This window comes from Dama dama, chromosome 8 (assembly GCF_033118175.1).
Source record: "Dama dama isolate Ldn47 chromosome 8, ASM3311817v1, whole genome shotgun sequence".
Classification (NCBI taxonomy): domain Eukaryota; kingdom Metazoa; phylum Chordata; class Mammalia; order Artiodactyla; family Cervidae; genus Dama; species Dama dama.
This window is the reverse complement of record NC_083688.1, coordinates 43,059,687-43,076,915: the sequence shown is the minus strand read 5'-3', so window position 1 is coordinate 43,076,915 and position 17,229 is coordinate 43,059,687. Positions and strand designations below refer to the sequence as shown.

Genomic DNA, 17,229 nt, shown 5'->3' with positions numbered 1-17,229 from the left:
ACTTAGGAAATAAGCTTGTCAATTTAATCCCAAGATTTTGTAGGAGGTGCTGTATGAGGAGGGGGGGCCTTTATTCTCAAGCTTCTGTGGCTCCGAATTAGTAAATATGTCCAATCAGTAAATATTTCCCTTGTGGAGAAAAATGCAATTTACCGTGAATATCTTTGTTTCTGTAGTCGTTACAGAATGTGAGTTTGAAACAAGGCCTTAGTCTGAATGCCCAGCACAGAGAAGTTAAGTCATCTATAGCTGCCTGTTAATGGTAGTCTTCCATAAATGTAGTGCCAGTCTTTGGTTCACTTTGAGTTAATCGTTGGGTTAACTATACCAGACTTGTAATGGCTACAGTAAAATCTGCATAACAAAAGCTAGTAGATTTCTCTATGTGTAGGAAAATAAATATACATTGAATACCTTCTCTTTACAGAAAAAATGCCGCTATGAAGACATAATTATAACTTTCGCATAAATGAAGTCACAACCATCATGATTTAGTGCTGCCCAAAGGAAGAAATTCAGTGGAAAAGAGAGTATTTCTGGGGATAGTAGAATGTGTGTGACCTGAATTTAAACTTGAGCTACTGCCTGAAGGTAATAATTTTATTTTTTGACTAATTGAAAGTAACAGCTCTATAAAAGTTAACTATTGTCTATTACATATTAATGAAAAAGTCAAATTACACTTTATGTATAGGTACTTTGTTTTGTTTATGGTTACCAGTTGGAAGAGAACATTTTATTCCTAGCAATTTAGTCTTAATATCTTCATTCTTTGAAACTTTACTTTGAGGTGGTTAATTGAAATTTAGGGATAATAATCTATAGTATGTACTGACATTGAGGTTAGATGGGAAATTTGGGTATTTTAAGTCACTGCAGTTGTCAGGATTGAGGAGTATAATGCAAATTGATGGAAGAATTAGGGAAGGCAGGAGTAATAGTTTTCACTTTATTTAAATTATTTTTTGAAAAGGATGTCTGTAATTTTAAAAGTATTTTTAATCTCTGTTTCAACAATAAATCAGGTCAACAGGTATTGACAACCACTTTTTCTTATAATAACCACAAAAACCATTTTTATCATGCAGTACTTCTCCATACTAAACATACTGCATAAAGGAAAATTTTGAGCTTTGAATTCCCAGAAGACAGTAGGAAAGAAATTACCTTTCTTCCATTTGGAAAATTCCAGTCTGGTCAAAGTTCTGAAGTAAGTAGTTTATATTTGGCAAGCGTCCTGCATTATTATCCCACCCCTTCACTAGTGGGGGCTTCCCCTGTGGCTCAGCCAGTAAAGAATTCGCCTGCAATGCTGGAGACCTGGATTCAATCCCTGGGTTGGGAAGATCCCCTGGAGAAGGGAAGGGCTACCCACTCCAGTATTCTGACCTGGAGAATTCAGAGAATACAGTCCATGGGGTCGCAGAGAGTGGGACCCAACTGAGCGAACTTCACTTTCACTTTCACTAGTGCACTTCTCCAGGGCATTCATCCTGCCTTCCCTCTTCACTGCAGCATCTCACTCAGACCTCCAAAATCCCCTTTACATTTGCTCTGAGCCTCAAATGTACCTGCTTTCTAACCTCCAAGTTCCAACTTTTCAGAGTAGTTGTTTCTAACACATGTTAAAGGAAAAAAGTTATTATATAAATATACACAAATTTGTTAATGACTGATAATCTCTCCAGAGTTTTTCTTTTTAAGAAAAAATTCCTTTTTAACTCCAATGAAAATTTCTGGTTCTGAACACAGCCTAGATTTTCGGACCACTGGGAAAGGGCAATCCAGATTCCTTTATTTCCAATTCTTTGCGACCCCATGGACTGTAGCCCACCAGGCTTCTCTGTCCATGGGATTTCCCAGGCAAGAATCAAAAATATTTCTTAATATCATCATGTCTAGACAGTGAATATCTCAAATTTCAAATAGGGTAAGGGAAAGTAAATGAAGAAAAGTGTAAGTAAACCAATAAGGGATGGTTTGCAATGGAATCAGGGCACATATTAGAAAACTGAGAGTAAATTTTCAGAATTTTTCCCCTAAGCTGTTTTCACTTTTTACCTCTCTGTCCTAAGGTCTACTTTTGGATCTGTTTACAGTATATTTTCTCAGTGACTGCAGTTCCTGCATAGTTAGAATTCTAGCTTTCTCATGGGATCAGAGATGTTTAGATTTCTTGCAGGAGGGCTTTTGTGTGTTAGGGACTGCCTATAATTAAATTTCAACCAGGAATAGTTGAGAACAGAAATGAGTGAAGAATTTCTTTAGCACGTTTAGTTTGCTAACCTATCAAAAAACAAAACCAAACTTTAAAGCCATGATTAATGAAGAAAGGGATTCCTTGGTGGCTCAACAGTAAAGAATCGGCCCGCAATGCAGAAGACGCAGGAGATGCAGGTTGCATCTCTGAGTCGGGAAGATCCCCTGGAGAAGGAAATGGCAACCCACTCCAGTACTTTTGCTTGGAAAATCCCATGGACAGAGGAGTATGGTAGGCTACAGTCCATGGGGTCACAAAGAGTCAGACATGACTTACAACAAGTGACTAACAACAACAAGTAAGTCTTAATGCCTTACCTGTAAAACTGGACCAAGTAACTGAATCACAGGGCTGTTGAAAGGATTAAATAGAGTGACATGTATAAAACACTGAGCCTAGTGCTTTACTGTGGTAAGTGCGCAATAAATGATAACCTTATAACTTTGAATGGCAAGCCTCAATTTACTTTTCTGTAAATTATTGATACTAGGTCCTATATCACAGAATAAGAGTAATTATTAATAATTCTAGCTAGTAATTATTAAATGAGCTTCTGTGGTGACTCAGATGGTAAAGAATCTGACTGCAACCCAGGGTTTCATCCCTGGGTTGGGAAGATTCCCTTGGAGAAGGGAATGGCTACTCATTCCAGTATTCTTGCCTAGAGAATTCCATGGACAGAGGAGCCTGGCAGGCTACAGTCAGTGGGGGTCGAAAAAAATATGATAAGCATTCAATAAGCATTAAATTATTTTTTAGCTATGATAATTAAATTCATAATCTTTATTCTGTGTTAATAGTGCTGATATTTAAAAATCAGAATAAAGTCTCAAAAATATTTCTTTTTTTTTTCAATCAAAGGTTTTTATTTCAGCTGCCTCAGGACTTTGGGTTTCTGCTTTCTGGTTCTGAACACAGCCTAGATTTTCGGACCACTGGGAAAGGGCAATCCAGATTCCTTTATTTCCAATTCTTTGCGACCCCATGGACTGTAGCCCACCAGGCTTCTCTGTCCATGGGATTTCCCAGGCAAGAATCAAAAATATTTCTTAATATCATCATGTCTAGACAGTGAATATCTCAATGTATTTAATTTACTAAAAAAAAATTGTATTCTCAACAGCAGTTATTTCAATTTTAAGTCCCTCAGTAGGACTTGAATTAATTGGATCTAAACTCTGTGAAAGTTTTCTGTTTGAATAGTTATTTTTATACTCAGTGTACATTCAGTCAGTTCAGTTCAGTTCAGTCGCTCAGTCGTGTCTGACTCTTTGCGACGCCATGAATCGCAGCACGCCAGGCCTCCCTATCCATCACCAACTCCCGGAGTTTACTCAAACCCATGTCCATTGAGTCCGTAATGCCATCCAACCATCTCATCCTCTGCAGTCCCCTTCTCCTCCTGCCCCCAGTCCCTCCCAGCATCAGGGTCTTTTCCAGTGAGTCAACTCTTCGCATCAGGTGGCCAAAGTACTGGAGTTTCAGCTTCAACATAAGTCCTTCCAGTGAACACCCAGGACTGATCTCCTTTAGGATGGACTGGTTGGATCTCCTTGCAGTCCAAGGGACTCTCAAGAGTCTTCTCCAACACCACAGTTCAAAAGAATCAATTTTTCTGCACTCAGCTTTCTTCACAGTCCAACTCTCACATCCATACTTGACCACTGGAAAAACCATAGCCTTGACCAGACGGACCTTTGTTGGCAAAGTAATGTGTCTGCTTTTTAATATGCTATCTAGGTTGGTCATAACTTTCCTTCCAAGGAGTAAGTGTCTTTTAATTTCATGGCTGCAGTCACCATCTGCAGTGATTTTGGAGCCCCCAAAAATAAAGTCTGACATTGTTTCCACAGTCTCCCCATCTATTTGCCATGAAGTGATGGGACCAGATGCCATGATCTTAGTTTTCTGAATGTTCAGCTTTAAGCCAACTTTTTCACTCTCCTCTTTCACTTTCATCAAGAGGCTCTTTAGTTCCTCTTCACTTTCTGCCATAAGGATGGTGTCATCTGCATATCTGAGGTTATTGATATTTCTCCCAGCAATCTTGATTCCAGCTTGTGCTTCCTCCCACTCAGCATTTCTCATGATGTACTCTGCATATAAGTTAAATAAGCAGGGTGACAATATACAGCCTTGATGTACTCCTTTTCCTATTTGGAACCAGTCTGTTGTTCCATGTCCAGTTCTAACTGTTGCTTCCTGACCTGCATATAGGTTTCTCAAGAGGCAGGTCAGGTGGTCTGGTATTCCCATCTCTTTCAGAATTTTCCACAGTTTATTGTGATCCACACAGTCGAAGGCTTTGGCATAGTCATTGAAGCAGAAATAGATGTTTTTCTGCAACTCTCTTGCTTTTTCAATGATCCAACAGATGTTGGCAATTTGATGTCTGCTTCCTCTGCCTTTTCTAAAACCAGCTTGAACATCTGGAATTTCATGGTTCACATATTGCTGAAGCCTGGCTTGGAGAATTTTGAGCATTACTTTACTAGCGTGTGAGATGAGTGCAATCATGTGGTAGTTTGAGCATTCTTTCAGATTGCCTTTCTTAGGGATTGGAATGAAAACTGACCTTTTCCAGTCCTGTGGCCACTGCTGAGTTTTCCAAATTTGCTGGCATATTGAGTGCAGCATTTTCACAGCATCATCGTTCAGGATTTGAAATAGCTCAACTGGAATTCCATCACATCCACTAGCTTCGTTCGTAGTGATGCTTTCTAAGGCCCACTTGACTTCACATTCCAGGATGTCTGGCTCTAGGTGAGTGATCACACCATTGTGATTATCTGGGTCATGAAGATCTTTTTGTACAGTTCTTCTGTGTATTCTTGCCACCTCTTCTTAATATCTTCTGCTTCTGTTAGGTCCATCCCATTTCTGTCCTTTATCGAACCCATCTCTGCATGAAATGTTCCCTTGGTATCTCGAGTGTTCTTGAAGAGATCTCTGGTCTTTCCCATTCTGTTGTTTTCCTCTGTTTCTTTGCATTGATAACTGAGGAAGGCTTTCTTATCTCTCCTTGCTATTCTTTGGAACTCTGCATTCAACTGGGAATATCTTTCCTTTTCTCCTTTGCTTTTGGCTTCTCTTCTTTTCACGGGTGTTTGTAAGCCCTCCTCAGACAGCCATTTTGCCTTTTTGCATTTCTTTTCCATGGGGATGGTCTTGATCCCTGTCTCCTGTACAGTGTCATGAACCTCCACCTATAGTTCATCAGGCTCCTTGTCTATCAGATCTAGTCCCTTAAATCTACTTCTCACTTCTACTATATAGTCATAAGGGATTTGATTTAGGTCATACCTGAATGGTCTAATAGTTTTCCCTGCTTTCTTCAGTTTAAGTCTGAATTTGGCAATAAGGAGTTCATGATCTGAGCCACAGTCAGCTCCCAGTCTTGTTTTTGCTGACTGTGTAGAGCTTCTCCATCTTTGGCTGCAAAGAATATAATCAGTCTGATTTCGGTATTGACCATCTGGTGGTGTCCATGTGTAGAGTCTTCTCTTGTGTTGTTGGAAGAGGGTGTTTGCTTAGAAGTCAGTCAATAAATGACAGTTAAATTAATTTTAGAAGTCATCAGGATAATCAGCTCTTAGGAACATAAAATCTTAGAACTGAGTGGGATCTTTAATGAACTAGTAATTGGAGTTCAGAAAAGTTGACATATTGGTTTTTTTCATCAAATCTAGACTGACCTTTTGTTCTTTACTACATGCAAGATGGTGAATTTAAAACAGTAATATTGAAATAGAACTTGTTAGTCATCTGGAAATGTAAGACCTTTTTAATTTTTTAAAGATAGTATAGAAAAGTACATTTAGAAGCTTTATACTAAGCCCAGGTAAATTTTAATTACATCAATGAGATGACTGATACTTAACAGATATTTGTCTTCAAGAATCAAATTATTTATAGATACTTAGATTCTTAATCTTAGTTTGCATAATTATAGGTAGTAAGAATAATTTATTAGGTACTGACAGTGTCCTGGGAATTGCACCAAGTCCTTTGCATACATTATTTTGTTTAATCTTTTTAACAGCCTTGTGAGTGAGATGCAGTATAATTGTCAATTTGCAGAAAAGAAAAACTAAATCTCAAAGTGGTTAACTAAGTATAAAGCTGAAATTCAAACCCAGACCATTTGACTACAGAACACTGTCTTCAACTGTTTTATACAGTTTTACTGACAAAACTTTCTCAATTTTTATTTTAAAAATTAATGAAGAAGTAATACATTTTCTTGTTTACCTTAACTACAGCACTGTCCAGAGTGCAATAACGTAACCAAAAATTTCAAGGTAATTTTAAAATTCATACTGGCTTTAGTTTACAGGCACTGTGATTGCTTTTTAAAGATAAGACTTTTTTTTTTTAGAAAGGTTTCTTTTGGTTTTTTGGCTACACCACTTGACATACAGGATCTTAGTTCCCCAACCAGGGATCGAACCCCAGGCCTGGCGGTGGAAGCACTCAGTCCTAACCAGTGGACTGCCAGGGAATTTTCTTCCTTTGTTTTTTTTAAACCCCCTTCATCCATATCTCCCACTGCCAACCCCCTTGCTTGTGGCAACCACTAGTCTGTTCTCCGTATCTGTGAGCTTGCATTTGTTAAAGATTCTACATATGAGAGACGTCATATAGCATTTGTCTTGCTCTAGCTATATTTTTATGTCTTCTTTAGTGAAGTGTCCATTCAAATATTTTGCCTACTGTTGGTTGGATTGTTGTCTTATAATTGAGCCAAGGCATTTCTTTACAGAGTTCGAATACAGAAAAAGTTTTTTCCAGGTATATGTTCTGCAAATATATTCTCCTAATTTGTAATGAGCACATTTCATCACTTTAAAAAAGTCCAATTTGTCGACTTTTATGTTTTATATTTCATGCTTTTTGTGTCCTGTTTAAGATATCTCTGTTAAACCCAAAGTCAAAAAGATTTTCTCTACTGCTTTTTTCTAGAAGTTTTATAGTTTTATAGGCTATGATACATTTCAGGTTAATCTTTGATACAAGGTAAGGGTCAAAGTTTATTTTTTTACATACAGTGATTTAGCAATATCCCCAGGGAGTAGGGGATGTTGGAGGTATATGTGGGGGCAAAATCGCCACCTGTTGAAAAGTACTGTACTAGACCTAATATTTTGGAATACATATTTCTTCCTTTTCAAAGCTTGTCATTCCAATGTTAAGTGGTATAATTGTATGTTACGGTAAGAGTTGTATGTGTATAATCTCCATCTGCACCAAAATATCTTTTAGAATTATCTAATGCTATCATATGGCACATCTCATAAAATTAAACATTTTCATTTAGAGTAAATCTTTGTAAAATGAGAATTTTAGAAGTGCCTGAAAGCATGTAACAACAGTATCTGTCACATACCAACAATCTTAATAAACCAGTACATGAGTGTAATTAAGGATAGGGTGAGTAAACTACATAACACTAATCTTTGCTCTGCCTTGAATTTACTCTGGTACTTTTGCAAATCATTTAACAAATTTATTTTCTTAATCTTATAGGGTATAAATGACTTAACCTAAGTTGTATGGGGTAATACAGAGAGATGAGGAATTTATTTAAGACAAACATTTTATACAAATATTATGTATTTTATTTGATCAGGCATTTAAACTCTTTCAGCTACTAAACAACAGAATAAAATGGAATTGAATATGATATCAGCATGGAACAATCTGTTGATTCATTAAAAGTCAACCATAATGATTCTGAAGAGTCAGAAACAGATTCTCAGGTATTTTGAAGTAGGGATTCAACTGGGAAATTTTTTTCCATTCAAAGGGAAAACAATATGCCATTTGATAATTTTTTATGCTTAAGAATACTGTTATATTTAATATATTCAAGAATTTTAACATTTAATTTTCCATAATCCTGTCATTTAATTTTAAATATAGAACTTAATAAAATGATATATACATGAAGATTTATATATAAAGAAAAATCTGCATGTTGAATTATGTTTCATCATTTCACGTTGTATTCCCATGAACAATTTGCAGTAAAATAATAATAAAATTCAACAGTTTCACTTAAGTACTCTGTCTGTATCAGTCTGAATTGATAACACTTACAAAATGTAAAGTGAATAATGAACTGAAAAGTGAATGTTTCCATTTTTTTAATCATAAGCATTCTATGTTTTAAAAAATTGTGACATATTTTACAAACACTCAAGTGACTTTTTTGTTCTTTGCAAAAGCCTCTAACCTATATGGACCCCAGTGAGCCTTCTTTTCGACAAGATGGTTCGCCTGGAGTTTTACCCGTTACTACTCCTGAAGAGGACAGTTCACTCTCATCTCAGAATATACCAGGGCCCCTGACTCAGACACAGACCCTCTCTGCAGAGCAATTCCATCTAGTGGACCAAAATGGGCAACCTATTCAATATGAGCTTCAGTCATTGGGGGATTCTAACGCACAAATGGTGAGTAGGTTTTTAAAATAACCAATTTTCTGCTGTTTGGCAAAATGTATTAGTCTTACTTGATGACCTTAATTTCTTGACACTATTGATTTACATTCCTTTGAGAACTGTTTCTATGATACTCATTTTTAAGTTATATAAGGATTTTAAAAGATTTCCTGGGAATTCTCTGCTGGCCCAGTGGTTAACACTCCTTGCTTTCATTGCCACAGGCTCAGGTTTGATTCCTGGTTGGGGACTAATGCATACTGTGTTGTGCAATCAGAAATGAAATTAAATAGATGATTTCCTTTCAGAACTACAAATAGTATACTTCAAACCAATGTAGCCCAGCTACCACCTTATCTAGGCAAACTTGTGCTTTGAGAGCAGTTGGAAATGTAACGTAATTGGTCACTAGTGCTAAAGTGCCAGAGCTTACGTATAACTTAGATTTATTTTTTGTTTATACATTTAACAGAACTCAAGGTTATTTGCTCTATCAGTGTCTTATTTACTGATTTACATGCTACATGCTGGTGTACTTTCTTGAAGAAAAAGAAAGCAATGAAAGTACCAATGAAATGATGGAATTTAGACATACCCTTATTGATTCTGTAGGTCAGTATGTAGATGTCATGTGAATAACAGTGTATAAAGTTGAAAATGGTGGTTTAAACTGTTAGCCAGAAGTATTTATGACCAAGTTCATAAGTTGAGTAGTAGAGGTAAAAGATGGTTTTGATTGAAATAAAATTGAGAAAAACTTCTAAATGGCTCAATAATATACTTATATTAGCAATAATATGAAGAATAATATATCTGTTTTGGTTGTTTTTGCCAATTTTCCTACAATGAATTTTAATTCAGTAATAAAAATTACTTTTAAAATCTTAACTTCAAATATCAGTTATGCTTAAGTAGGCAGCCACTTATAATAACCCCAAATTAATCTTTGTTTTTGTTTCTAGTCTAGAGCATTCTAGAGTTAATCTGTGTCCTTTGGCTCCCTTTTAACCCAGCTAAATTTGGGGATTGAGAGTTATTGATTGAGAGGGGGCTAATTGTTGGTTTTTTTTTTTTAGAGGGGGCTAATTATAGACAACTTTTTTGTGTTATGTTCAAGCTCAACATTATTCGGGCTTACTTCAGTAATGAAATGCAAAGTAAGGGTGAACGTCTGTAACCATACTGTATCACCAGCAGAGATTAATAAACAACAAATAATTTAGATGTGAACTGATCCATTTTAATATTTCATGTTCAGAATGAAATACTTCTTTAATTTCCCCTGATATTTGACATTTATTCTAGTTTCTATCAGAACATTTAGAAAGTTTGTATATTCTAATGGAAGGATACAAGAGTCTGAATGTATACAGGGTGCTCATTTTACACATGGTAACTTTCCTAAAAAGCATGTTAAAATTATTTATTTATCTGGGTCTGAAAAAAGAGGTTTCATTCTCTCTGTAATTGTATTAAATATTCTATCTGCAGTAATTATAAAGGTGATTTTTACATTGTTTGGGGTAGGAGGTGATATAGAGAGTTATTTGAAGTTGTGAAATAAGGAAATATGTCATGAACTTGGAAATAAATAGAAGCAACAAATGGAATGTAACTAGTTACTTTCTCCAAAGAATCAAAGATCAGACACTGGTGAATGATATTCTGGGAAACTTAGCGGAGATTTTTTATATTTACTGTTTATTTTAATAGACTTTTAATTTAAGATCAGTTTTAGGTTCACAGTAAAATTGAACAGAAAATACAGATTTCCCTCCCATATGCCCCCTGCCTTCATATTTGCATAGATAGTGTTCCCCATTATCAATATCTCCCAACAAGTGGAGTTTTTTGTAAGAAATGACTTTTTTTTTAAGCAATCAGTGAACTAGCAAAGTGTCTGTAGTGGGTGAATCTCCTGTGGATGGGAGGAGGTTTTAGAGTGAATCAGGGATAATGTTTTTTATTTGCTAGAAATATTGTGCATAAAGAGCCCAGTGAATATAAAACTACTCATTAGCCAAGATTTTCTGATAATTTTCATGGTTGGCCTCAAATAGAATGTATTACAGCAGATGACTCTTCAAAACTATTTTTGTTTTCATAGCAAAGATTAAAGATAATTACTTTTTTGGTAATAGAAGCAGTAATGTTATCATCACCATTGACAAATTATATGAATTGAAAATAGTTTTTAAGGTACCAGGTAGAATAAGCTAAGAAAACAGAAAACAGAGGAGATTCTTTTTCACTGTTGAGAAACATTTTCAAAATTAAGAGGATATTCCATAAATTAGTCTTAATTATGAAATTTCCATATGGTTGAATAAATTATAACTTTATTTTATATATATATTTATTTGGATTTAAAAGTAACCACAGCACTCTTATCTTGTAAGAATTATTTTTCACATATGAATGAAATATTTTTCACATATATCTAATCTCATTTATATGGAGTAAAGAATTTAAAACAATATTATTATTATCGCCTTTTAAAGTCCAGCAGGGTTTTTGTATTGTTTTATTTTTTTCTTTTTTTTAGGTTAAGTAACATCATCAGGTATTTGGGAGGCAACACAGTACACTTGGGATTACGGGTAGAAGATTAAGGCAGTACAGAGTAGTGGCTAAAAGGAGTAGGACTGCTTGGGTTTGAATTTCAGCTCAGAATTGTATATACAGCTCTCTGTTACCTTGCATGAGTTTTGTAGCCGCTGTGTGACAATTTCCTCATGTATAAAATATATATAGTTCATGAAGATTAAGGTACTATGTGGAAAGTCCTGCCACTAGTATGAACTCAGCGAATGAAAAGCAGCTGTCATCATCAGGGTTTACAATTGTTTTTTCATGCTGAGGTGATAAGAGGTATGGCAAGATATGTTTAGCTCAACAAAAATGATAAACATTGGGGGAAGGAAACAATTCCTAATCTGCATTTCTGGGAAATGTTTATGATTGTACTTAAGGCATTCTGTTTTGTTGAGGTTTAGGTTTGTTGTTTTTTCCCCCTCAAATTTAAAGTTTTTCAAATGACCCTCTTGAGTAAGAATACTGTCTCTATCAGGCCATTAGTAATGTTTCCATGTTTTACAAACCAAAAGGGAGACTTGAGAAAGTAGCTTGGAATGCTTAAGGAGAGTTTCCTGCATTAGGGAAAACTAAGGACAGGGGGTTTTGGGTAAAGGAGTAAAACTGTTAGTAGACAGTAGTTTTTTAGGTAATAAAGTTTATAAGGTGTCTAGAAAGTCTGGAAATAAAGGATAAACTTATTTTTAAATAATATTTTAGTTGTATTTTAAATCATAGGCTCAGAATGTTTTTATTCAGCTTACATGCTTTCTCATTTTACATTCCTCTAAATTTGAGACAATGAATTCATTTGCTAAACTGAGAAAAAAAACAAAGGAAATAATAAATATACTATTTCCATATGTTTTCAGACTTTGGGGGCACTCTGTGGTATTCCTTATGGATCAAGACAGCATATAAAAAATGTGGAGATATAAAAATCCTGTTTAATTAGACATTTTACAAGTTACTGTTTTTAAATGAAAATGACTTAAACTATGAGACTAGTGATTATCACACAAATAGGTCAAACGTGTGGATAATACAGTAAGTAGAAAAAAGTAAATTATCTTTAATCCAGTCAGAGACTTGTTCAGGTTACTAAGTAATTATACTTCATACCCATGCAATGATTAAGATCATAGAACATAGGATTCAAAAACTACCCGTTTTGAATCCTAGCTTTACCGCTTATTGACTGAGAGACTTTGGGGAGAAATAAAATGTTATGTTCCTCGTGTTTTCATCTATAAAGTGAGGGAAATGATAGTATCCATTGTTGAGGTAGGCATGTCTAACAGTTTTCTAAGTAGTGATTCTGTTGAATCATTATAGACTTATGCACTTGATTTTTTTAAAATGCTTCCAAGATGATTGTTGCCAGCCCATCAGAAAATGGACAGGTGCTGCGTGTAATTCCATCTCCCCAGGCAGGAATGACACAAGTGATTATACCTCAGGGACCACTTATGGATGAGAATAGTCCTCAAGGTGAGTAATTATGGATATAGGGGATTTAAGAATGTTTTAAAGAACAAATGTATGTTTCAGAAAATCACCCCATGAAAGTCAGTGCTAAAGTGGATTTCTTTGGGTAAGATTGTGAACTGAATGCTTAGAAAGTTTCTTAGCCCAAATAAATTTCAAGTTCATTTTTCAACTCCTGTCTAGGTTAGCTGTCTATTTCAGTTTGGAATTCTGTGAAGCTGCTTGACTCTTGCTTCCTCCCAAATGACCAGTGAGCATAAAATAAATTCTTCTTAACTTTAATAACAGCGATAATAACAAGAACATAGTGCTAATAGCTACTGGAGACCTTTTTATATTTGTATTTTTATCAGTATTGTTGTTAGGCATGTGACATTCATTTGTAAAATAGTCTTCTCATCTCCTCTTTGCTCTTCTTTACTTTGTTCCTTCAGATTCAGAAAGACTCATGCTCCTTATTTATTTTATCCTTTGTTTACCTATTTGATAATATCCCTACTAGTTCTCTTCCTTTTGCTTCCTTTCTTTTTCCATCTATTTGAATCTCTTATCTAACATCATAGCTACACTGTTGTGATTTTTTCATAGATAATGATTTAGGGTAGATATTCTTAGTTTAGTGTTAATGATTCTGTGTCTTTGATAGCAGTTGTTAAAACTTAAGAGGAAAAAACATAGTTTGCAGAAAACATAAACATGATATAGAAACAAAAAGGAGTTAGTTTTACAGGTTCCTGTTACACTGTGGTTCTTTTAATATAAGTTACTTTTGCCATTTTTATATCCTAGCTGTTCAATATAAGTTCTGAAACTTAATTATAAAACTTCAGTAATCAGTTTTACAGTTTAAAAGCAAGTTTATCAGATAAATTCTCAGTAAAGTACTATAAGTTTTATTATCTTTAGCTTCAGAGCATATCTTCCCTTTCCTGTTTCAAATATATTAGTTTCAGTTAGTTACATTCCCATTGTCTTTTAAGGTATTAATGTTGCTCTGCTCTTATTCTTGTTAAGATGTCTCTGAAGAGAAACCCAGTGACAGAGACTTACCAGCTGTGAGAGTGGATGCTCTAGCAGACAGTAACAGTAGTTACATTCTTCATCCACAGGCATCCCTCACGTTGCCCAAAAAGACAGTGACCAGGTGAGTCAGTGAGAAAGAGGAGCTCATCTTTGTGTATCACCATGGAAATTACTGTTTACGATATCACATTTAAGGCTGGCCTCCTATAGAGAAGATCAGAAATGCAAGAAATAGAACAAGGCATCATCAAGGACATCCTTAAATCATTTTGATAGCATCTTGGCAACAAGGCAACTACTTTAGAAGCCACAGAAGATCAAAGTGCTACTTTACCTCAGTGACACTTTCTTGTTATCTTTGAAGAAATCTGAAAACATCTGGCATTAATAAGAGTTTTTAAAATAAAGAAATATCTATTCTAGGTCCTGTAATTTTTAATGGTTCATCACATTTTATGCATCACATTTTATCACCTCGGTGGTAAAGTGTTTAAAATGTTTTTTGTTCATATCTTTCAGCTTTTATTTTTGCCATAAAATAACACTCTTTATAATAATTTAGGGAAATACAGACATGGGTTTTGTATTTATATTTTAATTGTTCTATGAAAATATTTTAAAGTTAACACAAGTTAAGTGACATTTAATCTTAGACATCATATCGTGTTACTGTTAATAAGTCACCTGAAGATGGTTTATTAACTCATTTTCTGTTAAATGAAAAATGTATAAGAATACAAAATAAGCTCTGAGAAAGACATATAAAGCAGCTGAATTTGTTGAAACTACAGGTATTTGGAAAAACAAACTTAGACTTTACTTTAGCAATTGATAAAATAGTAATGATTGGAAGAAAGCATAGTTACAGCCATCAGAATAATCTGTCATCATTACAGTTTCTCCTTGATCACTTCAGTATTGTCTTTGACTGGCAAGAAGAAAAAGCAACTGAATGCTCTGTGTGTGTGTGTACCTGGTAATATATATTAATATATATTCTCACCTATCCCAGGATACTCGAAGAACCTCTTTTGGCTCCACTCCAGCCACTTTCTTCTAACACACCTATATGGGCCTGCCGTCTTAGGAGCTGTGAGGTGAGTTAAAAAGTAATCCTTATGTAGATTGACTTAGTTGATTATAACTATAATTCATTGTCTACTTTTGAATATAACTAACAGAGGCTGTGTCTGTAATATTTTATGTTTGTGCTTCTCATCTATTACTTTATTCCTTAGGGATTATAAGATCTGTTAAAGCAGAAATCATATAAATCCCTTCATTCTTCACTTTCATTTCTTCTCTTACAATCTTTTCCTTGTCTTCCATGAAACTTCATGTTTCTTTATGTTTAATCTTTTAATCATTCCTTCTCTGTCTTTGCTTGCATTGATTTGTTTTCATATTCTCAGTGGAAATTCTTCAAGGTTCACTGTTTGACCTTATCTTGTTTCTCTACTTCTTTTCCCCTGAAGAGCTTCCCAACTTTGTTGACTTTCAATTCTCACTTTTATAAAAATGATCCCAATTCTCTATCACCAATTCTTTAATTCTTGCCTTGCTTTTGTGGCAGATCTCCAGCTACTTACTTGAAGCTTTACTTGGACTTTACCTCAAATTCACCATATCCTAAACAGAAATTATCTAACATACCACAACTAACTAGCTCTACTTCCTAAATTTCTTGTCTCTATAATGACAAATACTATTTTCTTAGATATAAAATTTTTGATTAATTTATTTTTCCCATATTTAGATAATCACCTGATATTTTTAGTTTTTCCTTTAAAGTGGTTTAAAAAGAGCCTCTTCCACAGCCTTTTATAATCTTGAACTCAGTTATAGTAACAGCCTTCCCATTAATCTCTTTGACTCTTCCATTTCTAGCCCTTACTGTGTGGTTTTCTAAAACTACCAGGTTTTTTTTTTTATTTTAATGTGGGCCATTTTTTAAAGCCTTCATGAATTTGTAACAATATGGCTTCTGTTTTGTATGTTTTGGCTTTTTGGCCATGAGTCACGTGGGGTCTTAGTTCCCTGACCAGGAAATTGAATCCACACCCTCTGCATTAGAAGGCAAAATCTTAACCACTGTACCCTAGAGAAGTCCCTAAAACTACTTATCTTTACATATTACTTTCATTGTCTTTTCTCACTGCCTAGTAAGCTCAATGTTATTTTTTCCACATCATTTAGCCACTTGTTACTAGCTTTCAAGATCATTCATAATCTGATATCACTTAATCTTGTCCTATTTTATTTCTTCCTTTTCTGCAATTTATCTTTCATTTGTATTAGCCCCAGTCTTCTTACTTTATACTAGCACTTAAGAATCTTCCTTTATGCCCCCCTTCAATTGTTTTTTTTTTCTTCAATTGTTTTTATATCCATTTCCTGATTTATTTTTTTTCTTCTACTTACCTTTCTAACTACTGTTCTTCAAATCCCAGTGCAAGTCCTATATATCTTTTCTGAAATATTCTAATAATTATTTTTTGCCAATTTCTCTCTTAAAATTCTTTGAAAATTATTACCATAACCATTCTTAATTATTTGCTAGCTTGGGTTATTCATTATTACATAACATTTAGATTATATGCTTTCTGAGGGAAGGGATCATGGTCTTCTACATATAAACCATACATGATAATTAGTATTTAATTATTAAGATGCTTCATTGTTTTAAACATTCTTAAAATACAAGAAGGAAAAGCATTACTTCGGTTTTAACATTTTGAGGAAATTTCTTACCATGAAGTCAGTGATGTATTATGTTTGTTAGGACATTATCACTGTTTTTGCTTTCCTAAGTTACATACTTGTATGTATGTATAGATAGTAAGATTTTTTTTCCCCCTCACCTCTTTGTTAGTCATGGTTTTTCAATGGTTTCTTCCTAAAGTTACTATTCTTGTTGCTTGATGAAGGGTTTTGTTGTTGTTGTTATTGTTTTAAAAAGAAGCAATTTGTCAACCATGAAGTTTGTATATGTTTGGCTGTGCTGGGTCTTCATTGGCTTTTGTGCAGCTTTTTCCTGGTTGCAGCACGTGGGGGCTGCTCCTCATTGCTGCGTGTGGGCTTCTCCTTGCAGTGGCTCCACTCGGGGAGCACAGGCTCTCGGCGCCCGGGGCTCCAGTGGTTGCGGCTCTTGGGATCTAGAGCGAGGGCTCAGTGGTTGGGGTGCACAGGCTTAATTGTTGCTTGGCATGTGGAATCTTCTCAGACTAGGAATTGAACCCGTGTCCCCTGCATTGGCAGGCGGATTCTCATCCACTGTGCCACCAAAGAAGTCCTGATGAAGGTTTTTAAAATCATTTTCATAAACTTTATTAAATGTTATGGACATTAAAGCGTTGGCAATTAAGTGGCCAAATTACTTGATTTTACACCATGGTACATTGTGTAGCTTATCTAGCATCGTATATCTTGCAAGAAATTAGT

General features: G+C 34.9%; 1 protein-coding gene across 15 annotated transcripts in view; it reads left to right on the top strand.

Annotated features, from left to right (window-relative positions):
• The window catches only part of CARF (calcium responsive transcription factor), a 67,022-nt gene that overhangs the window by 4,081 nt on the left and 45,712 nt on the right, over nt 1-17,229 (top strand). For 8 of the 15 annotated variants that reach the window (XR_009693873.1, XR_009693874.1, XM_061148981.1 and 5 more), the window contains exons 2-8: nt 428-591; nt 1,089-1,210; nt 7,908-8,019; nt 8,488-8,715; nt 12,648-12,768; nt 13,780-13,909; nt 14,801-14,885. Coding sequence is in view for 13 of the 15 variants with exons in the window: in XM_061148981.1 (XP_061004964.1) it covers nt 7,951-8,019; nt 8,488-8,715; nt 12,648-12,768; nt 13,780-13,909; nt 14,801-14,885 (633 nt within the window). In the remaining 2 variants the exon portion in view is untranslated. Of the gene's footprint in view, nt 1-427; nt 592-1,088; nt 1,211-7,889; nt 8,020-8,487; nt 8,716-12,268; nt 12,325-12,612; nt 12,769-12,948; nt 13,016-13,779; nt 13,910-14,800; nt 14,886-17,229 lie in introns of those variants that run through there. The other 7 variants (XM_061148973.1, XM_061148979.1, XM_061148980.1 and 4 more) reach the window with 7 other exon arrangements.